Source organism: Erinaceus europaeus, chromosome 4, assembly GCF_950295315.1.
Source record: "Erinaceus europaeus chromosome 4, mEriEur2.1, whole genome shotgun sequence".
NCBI classification, from domain to species: Eukaryota; Metazoa; Chordata; class Mammalia; order Eulipotyphla; family Erinaceidae; genus Erinaceus; species Erinaceus europaeus.
This window is the reverse complement of record NC_080165.1, coordinates 125,897,414-125,911,044: the sequence shown is the minus strand read 5'-3', so window position 1 is coordinate 125,911,044 and position 13,631 is coordinate 125,897,414. Positions and strand designations below refer to the sequence as shown.

At 37.1% G+C, this 13,631-nt stretch overlaps 1 protein-coding gene across 2 annotated transcripts in view; it reads left to right on the top strand.

The window, feature by feature from the left end:
- TRMT11 (tRNA methyltransferase 11 homolog) overlaps nucleotides 1-13,631 on the top strand; it is a 57,981-nt gene that overhangs the window by 2,049 nt on the left and 42,301 nt on the right. The window contains exons 2-7 of one of the 2 annotated variants that reach the window (XM_007528342.3): nucleotides 7,148-7,213; nucleotides 9,517-9,590; nucleotides 10,471-10,552; nucleotides 10,641-10,733; nucleotides 11,300-11,434; nucleotides 12,276-12,432. In XM_007528342.3, coding sequence (XP_007528404.1) covers nucleotides 7,148-7,213; nucleotides 9,517-9,590; nucleotides 10,471-10,552; nucleotides 10,641-10,733; nucleotides 11,300-11,434; nucleotides 12,276-12,432 — 607 coding nt within the window. The remainder of the gene's footprint in view (nucleotides 1-7,147; nucleotides 7,214-9,516; nucleotides 9,591-10,470; nucleotides 10,553-10,640; nucleotides 10,734-11,299; nucleotides 11,435-12,275; nucleotides 12,433-13,631) is intronic. The other variant, XM_060190503.1, reaches the window with a different exon arrangement.

Here is a 13,631-nt window from a genome sequence, read left to right as displayed (position 1 = left end):
TGCTAATTCCTACTACTTGGTAGTTTCTTCTATTCTGTCCTGTATTCTCTTTTTCAGGTTAATGCCCTGATGCCAGTTTAATCCACCAAAAACTCAGTTCTGTTTTGTTTTGTTTTGGACCCCATTTTTGTAATTTCTCTATGCCTTCAAACAGATGTCAGACTTTTCTAGTTCTTTTCAACAGGAAGCTTAATCTATATTATCTCGTTTGCCATAATTGGAAGTGGAAGTTTACTATCATCTGATAGGTCCTCCCTGCATTTTTAAAAATTTATTGGGGGATTAATGGTTTATAGTCAACAGTAATATACAATAGTTTAGACATGCATAACATTTCCACATAACAATACAACCCCCACTAAGTCCTCCTCTGCCATCATGTTTCAGGACCTGAACCCTCCCCCCAATCCCAGAGTTTTTTACTTTTGTGTAATACAGTCCAAGTTCTTCTTAGAGTTGTCCCTTCTGATCTTGTTTTTCAACTTCCATCTATGAGTGAGATCATCCCATATTCATCCTCTTGTTTCTGACTTATCTCACTTAACTTGTTATCTTTGAGTTCCATCCAAGATGGGGTAGAGGGGGTGAATTCACTCGAAGCCTCAGGAATAAGAGTCTCTTTGCATAACCATTAGGCCATCTACCAAAGTTTACATTTCTCATTTTTCCACATAACAACCCCCCTATAGGTCCTCTGCAGTGTTCCAGAACATGACCCTCCCCCCACACACACACACCTCAGAATCCTTTACTTTGGTGCAATACACCAGACCCAGTTCAACTTCTGCTTTGTGTTTATTGTTCAACTTTTTTTTTTTTTTTTGTAATTGGATTCGTTTCACTGAAGATACCTTTAAAATTTATATGGAAGTATTTGGTAGTCTGGTCTAACATCCAAGGGGTGTTGAAATCCCCTACTATTACTATGTTGCTGTTAATATATTGATGTAGCCCTTTCAGCAGATGTTTGATGTATTTAGATGGCCTCTCATTGGGTGTACAGATGTTAATAATCATTAAGACCTCTTGACTGACTGATCCTCTGATTATTAAGTAATGTCCATCTTTTATCTTTTTAAATTTTATTTATTTTAAGGTCTCTCATGTCAGATTGAGAATAGCTGTTACTGCTCTTTTTTTGTGGTCCATTGGCTTGTATTGGTAGTTTTCCATCCTTATCCTTTTACTTTGAGTCTGTGTTTCTCTTGTTGAGTTAGGTGGGATTCCTGCAGACAACATATGGTTTGTTGTGTTTTCTGATCCATCTTCCTGCTCTGTGCCTTTCAATAGGTGAATTCATGCCATTGGCATTTATTGACATTATAGGATGAAGATATTTTAATGCCATTATTCTAAAATTTTAAAGCGTTCTGGTATATAGCATGTTTTTGATGATGTGATTGTTTATAAGAGACCTTTCAGAACTTCTTGTAGGGCAGGCTTGGTGATAGTTGATTCCTTGAACTGTTGCTTGTCTGAGAAGGTTTTTATGCCTCCATTTAGTCTGAATGACAGTCTAGCAGGATACAGTAGTCTTGGTTGAAAGCCTTTCTTATTGAGAGCTCAGTGTGTATCTTGCCATTCTTTTCTGGCCTTTAGTGTTTTTGTGGAGAAATCTGCTGCTTAATCTTATGATTTTTCCTCTGTAGGTGACTCTTTTTCTCTTGCAACGTGCAAAATCCTTTCTTTGCCCTTATTTTTTTCCATTCTAAATATGTGGCTTTAAATCTGGGTTAATTCTGTTTGGGACCCCCTGAACTTCTTGAACCTTTATGTCTTTTATGTTGTCTAGAGTGGGAAGTTCTCATCTATTATGTCCTGTAGAAAGAATGCTTTCTTCCCCTCCCTTTCTTTCTTCCACTGGCAAGCCAATAATGCATGTATTACTTCTTTTGAAGTCATCCCATAGGTCTCTGTTGTTGTTTTCAGTATCTGTTAATTTCTTTTTGAGATCTCTTACTTCTTTCTTAGTTTTCTCTAGTTCATCCTTAATTTTACTAATTTTGTTTTCTGCATCACTTATTCTGTTCTCTCTCCCGTTTTCTGTAGCGCAGGTATTTTGTTACCATGTTCTGACACTGTATTAACTTGTTCAGCAAGTTGTGCTCTTAGCTCAGCTATTTCAGCTCTCTACCTCAAAACAGTGTTTTCTATCAGAATCTCATCTGCTGTTTCCCCTTTCCTGATGATACTGTTTTCAAATTCTTTCCTCACTCCTGTGACTAATGTTTCAATTAGTGCTTGGATCTTATTCTCATTCTCATTATGTGTTTCTGCCTTCGGGCAAGTTTTACCTGGGCTTTTGTCCTGGTTCATTTCTCCAATGTTTCTTCTTGGTTTAACCATTGTATATGGTGTATTATGAGGCTCCTCTCTCAGTGCTATTCAATCCACTAATAACACTTGCCTGGATTGACTTGTGTCTAAGTAAGGTACTAAAAGAGTTTACAGTTATGAAGATTAACAGTTGTTTCAATGTTGTCTATCCTTGAGGTGAAGCACAGTGGCTGTTAAACCCTCTTTTGTTCTTTATCTTCCCTGTAGGCTGTGGGAGCCTGTGGATTTTTTCAGTATAAGTAGATTTTTAGTTTAATTACCCACTCCTAATCTAGAGATAAAACAGGATGGGGGAGAGATAACACAGTGGTTATGCAGGGTGGCTCTTATGCTCTGAGAGTCCAAAACCCCAGGCCAATTGGCTTCTCTGTCAGCATCAAGTGCTGTGCTAGGCAGCAGTCCTTGGCCCTCTTGAGTTTCTAAACAAATCTTGTTTGTACTCCATGGGTTCTGAGGCAGTTATTGAATGTGTCTCCAAATTCATGGGGAGAACAATGTGGAAAGGTTCCCACTATACAGCCCCACTTCCAGACCACTGAGAGTGTATATCTTCTCCTGAGTTGTCCGATAAGGTCTCTGCCCCCAGTGTCATCACGGGACCTCCCTGCTGCTACTCCAGCCTCCAGAGAACAGTAGCAATGGAGACTCACAGTTGCATTTGGTGAGCCATAGGGGACCCTCTCATTCCCTCCCATCAACAGTTTATTTGTTGGTAAAACTCAGACTGTAGGTGGTGCCTCAACTGGCAAACAGCCGGACCGTTACCAGTCACTCCTGAGTAGATATGGGCTTTCAGCCCCAGGAATCTCTCCTTAGGCCCCACTCTGTCCATAGCCACACGTGTTTGGTGGGTTCCCAAAGTATTCCAAATCTTGTCTTGTGTTCTCAGGTGATCTTTGTTATTCTTAGCTGACCAGGGAGAGGTAACAGCTCTGAGATGCAGCGCTGCTACTCTGTAGCCTTGCCTCCAGAAGTCCTCCTCCCTGCATTTTAAGGCTTCAGTTTTCATTGAAACTTCTACAGTTGAAATAATCATTTCTTCCTGTGTGTTCTAATATACATTTTTTGTTTTATTTTCTTAAGAATACTTACAGCTTTACATCTCAAATTTTGGCTACTAGGTTAAATGTTTTCTTACTTTGACTAGGCCTTCAACTGCCTGACTTCGAGTTTTGTCCATATTAGTTTTGTTTTGATGAGTATTAAATTGAGTGATGTAAGATCCATTCAGGGAAAGTAATCAAAGGGATGATTGAAACTTTGGGACTCATCTACCACATTTGAGCTGCTGGCTAGAGCCATTATGAGTAGCTTCTGGAAAGCTTCCAATGGAGAGGATGGGATATGGAACTCTGGTGATGGGAATTGTATAGAATTGTACCCCTCTTATTCTATAATCTTGTTCATCATTATGAAATCACTAATAAAAAAGCTGTAAGTGAAAAAAATAGATACTGAATACTAACATTAAAAAGTCTTATTTTTTAAAAATAAATGAGAGATTAGAATGTAATCTATTTTAGTTTAGAATGTGTTTTTAGTTTTTCTTTCTATGGAGTGTGTGCCATTTTCAATTGGCAGCTGTCTCAGGAGCTAAAAGTAAAGTCACCTGTTTTTTTTTGTTTGTTTGTTTGTTTTAAAGTCGAAATAAATGGATGGAAATATGAGTGGCTAAAATACTAGAAAAACTCAATAGGAGTTAATACACCAGTCATGTTCTAACTCATGTCACATTTCTATATTCACTGTACAGTATAAGTTATTTTTACCTAATGTGGAAAAATTTTCAACTGGAAAGTGAATGTGCCATGAATAACAATGTGTTTTGCTTTCCCCAAGTTCTTGTTTGTTTATTTAATTTTTACCAGAGCACTCCTCAGCTCTAGTTTATGGTATTGCACTGATTGAATCTAGAGCCTCTGGTGCCTCAGGAATGATAGTCTGGTGTGTAAGAACAGTGTTACTTCTCCCCTTCCCAGTATATTTGTTCAATTCTTGTTTTGCTTTAAAATTTGAATCTTGGGATATTGTCCTTACTGTCAGTTAAAGTCATTGCCCCTTTCTCTCCTTCCCAAGAGATCTTTGCTATGGTGCAATATGCCTCACCTAACTCTAAGTATCACCTTATGTTTTCCATTACTGTTCTTCTTAAGTTTCACGGATAAATGAGACCATTTGCTATTTGTCTCTCTCTTTCTGGCTTGTCTTACTCAGCATGATGCTTTCAAGTTCTGACCACACTATTGCAAAGGAGATGGCCTCATCATTTTTAGCATCTGCAGAGTACTTCATTGTGTATATGTACCATAACTTCCTTAGCCATTCACCTGTCATTGGGCATCTGGGTTGCTTCCAAATTTGGGCTATCATAAACTGTACTGCTGTGAACATTGGTGTGCATACGTCTTTTTGGATAGGTCTTTCTTTTCCCTGGGAAGATCCCTAGGTCTTAAGGTAGGTCCATTTCTATAATTCTGATGAATTTCTAGATTGAGTTTTATAGGAGTTAAACCAATTTATATTCCCACCAGCAATGTAGGAGAGTCCCCCCACCCCAGCCTCTCCACCAGTTAGTGTTTCTGTCTTTTCTAATGTGTTTGTAAGTGCTTTGTGATTTTAACCTTTTGCTGATTTTAATAGTGTTAATGTACAATGAGCAATATTCATTCTTTATAACTTTTAAGTCAAGAAAACAAAAAAGACTTAAAAGAAAAATTATAGGTTAAGAATGAACATTGCTCACTGTACATTAAAACATATTGTGGAGGGTGGGGATAATGGTTAAGCAAAGAGACTCTTGTGCCTGAGGCTCCAAAGTCCCAGGTTCAACTCCCTGCACCACCATAAACCAGAGCTGAGTAGTGCTATGGTAAAGCACAAACAAAAAGCAACATTGTGAAATAAATTTTACATTTGAAACATTAGTGTTTGCTGCTTTTTTGGAATCTACTGTTAAAATCAGCAAAAGGTTAAAAATGCAAAACACCTAAAAGCTTAAAAAAAGGAAAGAATTGGAAATTTTATCACCTAACATTAGTCCTACTACATCATTCTGATATTTTTAATAAAAAATTTTATTTATTTTTTTATTTATTGGATAGAGACAGCCAGAAATTGAGAGGCAAGGGGATGATAGGGAGAGAGACAGAGAGACACCTATAGCATTGCTTCACCAATCATGAATTTTCCCCCCTGTAGGTGGAGACTGGGGCCTGAACCCTTGCACATTGTAGCATGTACGCTTAACCAGGTGCATCACCACCCAGCCCCCATCATTTTGATTTCTAAATAGCATAGGTTTAGTTTAGTGCTTCCACTCTGAATTCTCCCCATGAAGGTTCTCTGCAGAACACTCTCACCCACAACGTGAGTTCTTTTATATCACTATGCAACAGGACTCCAAGGTTACTTAAGCCTACCTTCCCACCCACTTCTCCAGAGTGCTTTGCTTTGGTACAATAATCCCCACTCAGTCCATGTTTTGCTTTGTGTTTTTCCCTCGCTGCCCTTATTTCTTCACCTGCAAGGGAATATAGCACTGTTCATAGTAGCCAGAAGATGGAATCCATCTAAAATGCTGGTGTATAGATGACTAGATAAAGAAGTTTGTGATGTATATATACTCTGCTATTTCCCCCCCTTGGGTTTTTTTTTTAATTTATTTTATTTTTGAGAGAGATGCAGAGAGAGATACATCCTACACACACACACACACACACAGACACACACACACACACACACACATACACACACACACACGGCCTGAAACTATAATCTTGAAATTTTATAGTGTTTTGTAAATGAATGTTAAATCAATAAATTAGAAAAAAAAAAGAATGCCCCTATTATCTCAGTTGCACACCAGGTTCTTATTCTACTGCTGTAACATTATCTAGAAAGAAGTTAATTTGCCACAACTGTGCTTAATGTGTTTATAATGATACTCCTTAGACCCAAGTTAGTCACCTATTTCTTTCCTAAGCATTCTGAAATCATCAGTTTATTCATTCATTTTACTTTTACTGCTTAATTATAATATTTATTAATCTACAGTTTTTGTTTCTCTTTAAAACCAGGGTATTTCATGTGAGGGTTTTAACTCTTCTATCTAAACTTTCTTAGGAAATACTATGGTTGTGATTGTAAAATACTTCTCAGTTCAGCATTACCTTTTAAAAAAAAATCTTGGGAGTCGGGCAGTAGCACAGCAGGTTAAGCGGAGGTGGCACAAAGCGCAAGGACTGGCATAAGGATCCCAGTTCAAGCTCCAGGCTCCCCACCTGCAGGGGAGTCGCTTCACAAACCGTGAAGCAGGTCTGCAAGTGTCTTTCTCTGCCCCTCTTCTGTCTTCCCCTCCTTTCTCCATTTCTCTCTATCCTATCCAACAACAACAATAATAACTACAACAATAAAACAACGGCAACAAAAGGGAATAAATAAATAAATCTTTATTTTTTGGAGAGAGACAACCAGAAATCAAGAAGAAAGGTGGTGATAGAGAAACAGAGAGAGAGAGAGAGAGAGAGATACCCCTACAACTCTGCTTCACTACTTGAAAAGCTTTTCCTTTGTAGGTGGGGACTATGGGCTGGAATCTGGGTCCTTGCACATTATAACATGTGCTCTCAATCAGGTGCGCCACCACCCAAACCCCAGCATTGCCTTTTGTACGTTGATGACATTTCAGTGACTCAGGCAGAGCATCAGTCCACTTCAAACAAACAAACACACTATTTTATACCTGTATCTGCTAACAGACTTTGAGTTACCTATGCTAAAAGATGTTCTCTGTGTACTATTTTCAATACAGGAAATAAAGTCTTTGCTTTCACTTTTTGGAGGTCAGTTCACCAGTACTCAAGAAACTTATGGAAAGGTAAATCCAATTAATATTTTTTAGTTGACTATAGGCGTATTATACATAAATCTTTGGAATGAAAGGAAACTGCAATTCTTAAATTTATACTTCTGTGGTTACTTATGTCTGTTTCTAGGAAGAATTGAATTAAAAGAATATTTTGGAAATAGTATATTTTGGAAAGTAATGTAGATGCAGTTCTAGTATTCATTACTGTATATAGTTTATTTTTAACTCAATAGTTGTACCATAATTTGTGTCTGTTCCTCTATTGAAAAGAGGCTATTTTGTTGAAGAGGTATGATAGAATACAGAATTTAGCAGGACTTCAGGTTTATATTGATGAAAATGTAAAGTTGTACATGTCTAAAACTGTCAATGTTGAAACTTGTATCTTGTATTTAATAATGTATCAGTATATTATGTAAGTTTGGAAAATAAAACAAGAAAAAAATCCACATTTTTTCCCCTCCTTAACAGAACCTATTCCTTCGTTTTTGATTAGGGCATATACTGCCTTCCAGTTCTTTTTCATTTACCTTATTTTCTCAGTTGGGAATACTACCTATGACTAGGCAGTCTGACTTTCATTTGATATTATTAATGCATGTTACTATACAGATTTTACCGCTAGCAGGGCAGCATAATATTTTTCATTGATTAGATTTGCTAAGATTTATCTTATTATTTCATTAGGTAGCTTTAATGTTTTCTCTAGTAAGAGTAATGTCAAAATCACCACCTTTTTTTTCCTGTTTGGGCTATTTCAAATTTTATGTAAAGCATTATAAACTCTGGAAGAAGAAAGAGTGGGTATGCTGGGGAGGATTCCTTGCCAAAGATAAGGGAATTTAAATATGGTCCCCTTACATTATTTTGCCACTTTTACTTGCCAAGGAAGGATAATAAGAGGGAGAAAGTGGATATGATTGAGTGATGGTGATGAATCGAGGTCAGGGTTCTGCTGGGCTTTACTACGTTTAGGCAAGGGGTTATCTGAATTGAACTTAAACTTTTTGTAATCTTGGGTGTTGAAACATGGACATAGGAATCTCCCTCCCCCATGTGCCTGGAGACTTTCCTTTAATAAAACAACAAAAAACAACACTGATTTAATGATATGTAGTCTGTAATTTTCCACCATGGCTATTTGTGAGAGCTCTACTCACCCCACAGATGACCATAACCACCTAGAAAAAGAAATGATTGAAAGGAACACATTATGATGTTAAGAATAAAACAGCAGGGGGTCAGGCCGTAGCGCAGCGGGTTAAGCACAGGTGGCGCAAAGCACAAGGACCCGCCTAAGGATGCCTGTTCGAGCCCCTGGCTCCTCACCTGTAGGGGAGTCGCTTCACAGGCGGTGAAGCAGGTCTGCAGATGTCTTAACTTTCTCTCCCCCTCTCTGTCTTCCCCTCCTCTCTCCATTTCTCTGTCCTATCCAACAATGATATCATCTACAACAATAAAACAACAAGGGCAACAAAAGGGAATAAATAAATAAAAAAAAACACAAAAAAACAAAAGCCAGCTAGGGGGTCGGGCGATAGCGTTGTGGGTTAATTGCACGTGGTGCAAAGCCCAAGGACCTGCGGTTGAGCGGCTCCCTACCTGCAGGTGAGTCGCTTCATAAGCGGTGAAGCAGGTCTGCAGGTGTCTATCTTTCTCTCCCCCTCTCTGTCTTCCCCTCTTCTCTCCATTTCTCTCTGTCCTATCCAACAACAACGACATCAATAACAACAACAACAACAACAATAACTACAACAATAAAAGGGAATAAATACATAAATATAAAAAAATAAAGTAAAACAGCTATATTTAAAGTATGATTTAACAACAGTAAAAATTCTGAAGACTAGTGGTCGGGGAGGTGGCATTGGACTCTCAAGCATGAGGTCCTGAGTTTAATCCCTGGCAGGGCATGTACCAGAGTGCTGTCTGGTTCTTTCTCTTTCTCCTCTTTTTTATTAATAAATAAATAAAATCTTTAAAAAAATTCTGAAGACTGGGATATACATACTATACGTCAATTTTTTAATCAATTTTTTTTCTTCTTTTTTAAACCAGAGCACTACCCAGCTCTGGTTTATGGTGGTGCAGGGGACCTGGGACTTCAGAGCCTCAGACATGAGAGTCTTTGAATAACCATTATGCTATCTACCCCCTCCCTTTTTACAGTAATTTTTTGAATATGAAAACTTTAGTCTTAAATCACTGACTTTGTTTACATAGTCATTTCTGAAAGTGTTCTTACACTGTATTATATTTTTCTAGTACGTATTAATGTATCTTTTTAAGTTGTTTATTGTTATTTCTTCCAGTCTCCTTTTTGGATTCTTAGCATTCCTTCTGAAGACATTGCTAGAAACTTAATGAAACGAACAGTGTGTGCCAAGTAAGATGAACTTACAGTGTCTCTTGATGGGAGTATACTATGCTTATAATTAATCAGTTCTAATTTTTTGCTATATTGACTGATGGTGGGAGTGGTTGGTTATTGAGCTCAGAGCTTAGTGTTACTTGCAGTTACATGCATTTGCCACTGGATGGTGGTCCAAGAACAGAGGAGATTTATTTGCTGAACCAGGTTAAGAGAATTTCAGTGGTAAAATGGCTGAAAAACTTACTTTGTAGGCATACCTTAAGAAGTAAGAAGCAAACAAAAAAGCAGGAAATAAAGGGAAAAAACAAGGTGAAACTTGTACCAGATGTAGCATGTTACAGCAAAGCCAAGGACTTTGGGAAGTGGGAATGAGTTGAGAGAGAACTGGGCACATGATGTGTTTCAGTATATTAATATAAGACAAAAACTTGGAAAAAAATTGACCTATGTTAAGAATTTCCATTCTTCTGTGAAAAGTTCAGCTCTGTGTATAATTTAGACTTGTTATATTTGTTTTCAGAATATACATTTCTCATTTTTTACTTAGAAAACATCAACAATGGGCCAGGTAGTGGCGCATCTGGTTGAGTGCAAATGTTGCAATGCACAGGGACCTGGTTTCAAGCCTCCAGTCCCCAGCTGCAGGGGGAAAGCTTCACGAGTGGTGAAGCATTCTGCAGGTGTCTGTCTCTTCCCCTCTAACTCTCCCTTCCCAGCTGATATCTGGCTGTCTGTCAAATAAGTAAAGATAATTTTAAATTTTTTTAAAAAGAAAGCATAAACAATAATTGTTTCAGTGGAGTGGACATAAAGAATTAGTGAAAAAATTGTTATGTTTTACTATGTGAAGTAGTTTCTTTACTAAGGTCAATATCAATAATTTACATCCTAGGTCTGTATTTGAACTATGGGGTCATGGGAAATCTCCAGAGGAGCTGTATAGTTCTCTTAAAAAGTACCCAGTGGAGAAGATGGTGAGTAGTAAAACAAGGTTTTATATAGGTCTATCTGCAGATAATGTAGAATGACTAATGTTAAAGAATTTATCTGCTTTTATTTTAGGTTCCATTTCTACATCCCAATTCTACATATAAAATAAAGATTCACACGTTTAATAAAACACTGACACAGGAAGAAAAAATCAAACGAATAGATGTAAGTAAATTTAGCAAAAAACCTATGAGATTAATGTAGTCTCACCTCTGTTATTAGGTCTGTTAAGGACTTTTGTACTATATTGTATGTTAAAATTTTGCTTGTAATTATTTCAAAGTGTGCTAAGTGCATTACTTATTTTGTCTTATTTAATATGCATATCTTTTAAAAATTTTTTTATCTTTATTTTCTGGATAGAGACAGTCAGAAATTGAGAGGGAAGGGGTTGAGAGAAGGAGAGAGACAGAGAGATACCTGCAGCACTGCTTCACCACTTCTGAAGCTTTCTCCCTGCAGGTGGGGACCAGGGTTTCGAACCTGTGTCCTTGCATAACAAGTGCGCTCAACCAGGTGCACCATCACCAGCCCCCTATCTATACTTATACAAGAGGCATTAGGTATTATATAAGTACTATATATACATGTATATATAATCATAAGACATTAGATTTTTAAAAAAAATTTTATATTTCTTTATTGGGGAATTAATGTTTTACATTTGACATTAAATACAATAGTTTGTACATGCATACCATTTCCCAGTTTGAGTCACTTTCATTTTTTAGGCACTAGAGTTTCTGCCATTTGAAGGAAAAGTTAATTTAAAGAAGCCACAACATGTATTTTCTATTTTGGAAGATTATGGTTTGGACCCAAATTGCATCCCTGAGAATCCACATAATATTTATTTTGGTAGATGGGTAAGCAAGTATTCTTTAAATTTTTTTTTTTTATTATTAATAGTATGTCACCAGATTATAAGATTACAGTGTATAGTTGCACACCCACCATCAAATTTCTGTATCCTCACCCTCCCAACTTTACTCATTTTATTTCTTTAAAAGCTAAACGCTAGGCCTCTGTATCTCACTCTTTATGTGTAGAACTGTGGGTCAGAATTGTTATATGAATTTTATAATCAGTGAGATTATGTAGTTATGTGTTTTGTTTATTTTGTCAGAGATTCATATGATAACAATACATTGGTAGGCAAGGGGCTGAGATAGACATTGGTGTAACTGGAAACACTGGCATGAGACTCTCCAGAAAGTCTGACCTGTGTTTTTAATAAAGCAGAAAAAAGTCAGAGTGCTGTGTAGCTAAAGGATCTGATTTGTCGAGTGCTTTTCATTCTGCAGTTAAATGAAATTACCATAGAGGATTTTTGCTACTTCCCTGAAACTGCTAGTGGGTGGTATATGTTATAGAATGTTGCTACCTATGGAAAAAAAAGAATGGAAAAAACTTATCACCAGCCCTGGTATAACTGTAAAAAAATCACTTGTCATTTAGTTGGCGAAATCAAGACAAATGGCAATACACTAACAAATAAAAGGTGTCTGTCCATACTATTTCAATCATACTTTAAAGTGTGTCTATATTGTTATTATTCTTTTAACTAGAAATGGTGCAAGCATCCTTTTTAAAAGGACTAAGTAAGTGGGAAGTTCTCTTCATCAAGGTACTTGATCTTATTGTGAATGATCATCTTAATTTTTTTTACTACACTTACACTAATTTGAAAAAATATATCTGGTCTAGATTGCAGATGGACAGAGAGAACTTATTGAGTCTTACAGTGTCAAAAAGAGACACTTTATTGGGAATACAAGCATGGATGCTGGCTTATCATTCATCATGGCCAACCATGGGAAAGTGAAAGAAAATGATATTGTCTTTGATCCATTTGTTGGAACAGGTATTTTCACTTAACTGTTAAGCTAGTATAGAGATGTTGCTTGTTTTGTGTTTGCCAAAGTCATAGTAATGTTTTGCTAAAATATTAAAGAGTTTTTAATGTTTATTATGATTAAAAACTACATATTTGTATGATAGCCAGAATTTGACTCTTTTGCTGTGCTCAGTGATGGCATGATAGAATTTTGTGGGATTTTTTTTTTTTTCCTCATGTTAAACATGGGGTGGTGGTGGTGGTGGTGGTGGTGGTGGTGCATACCATACATTATGGAAATGTATAACTATAAAATTTATTTAAATAGGAAAATTCTGTGGAAGGGGTGAAGACTTGAATGGCAGGATTAAAATTTTGTTTGGCTTTTAAATAACCATATACTTAGTGATGAAAATAGTTGGTGTGTCTTATCTTTTATTTGGTTTTGAGGTCTATAATTTCCATTATATAAATCAGAGTGGAATTAGAAAATTAAGTAACAGTGGGCTAAGCTTACTACTGAGGCTCTGTGTACAGCCTATTGGGATAACCCTGTAACTAACTTAGGGTAGAAGTCCTAAGATTCCAAGTCTGTTTTATTTGATGGAAGGATTTTTTCTGCTTCAGCCCATGTTTGCTTGATCATTGCAGCATCTATACTGAGATGGGGAAACAGCATAATGATGATGCAAAAGACTTTCATGCCTGAGGCTCTGAGGTTCTAAGTTCAGTCCCCAGCACCACTACAAGCCAGAACTGGGCAGTGCTCTGGTCTTTTTTGTGTCTTTCTCTCTGTATCTCTCCCTCATTAAAATAAAATAAATAAGAAATTAAAGAAAAAGGGAGTAGTCAGATTTGGATTTGTCTGCCTGAACCCATTGTGGATTCAGATTGTGTGCAAGCAAATTATGTCTGTGGTTGTAGTTCTTCCCTGAAACCATTTTATCCCCATTAGAAACTTTATAGTGTTGCGATAATAACGTTTGTTCAATAGTAACATTCAGGAACTATGCTATGCACTTCTTTTTAGGATTTTTGAGGGGCTGAGTGGTGGCACACCTGGTTAAGTGCACATGTTATAATGCACCAGGATCCGGGTTCAAGCCCCTAGTCCCCACCTGCAGGGGGAAAGCTTTGCAAGTGGGGAAGCAGGGGTGCAGGTGTCTATCTCTCTCCCTCTATCACCCCTTCCCTCTTGATTTCTGACTGTCTCTATCCAACAAATA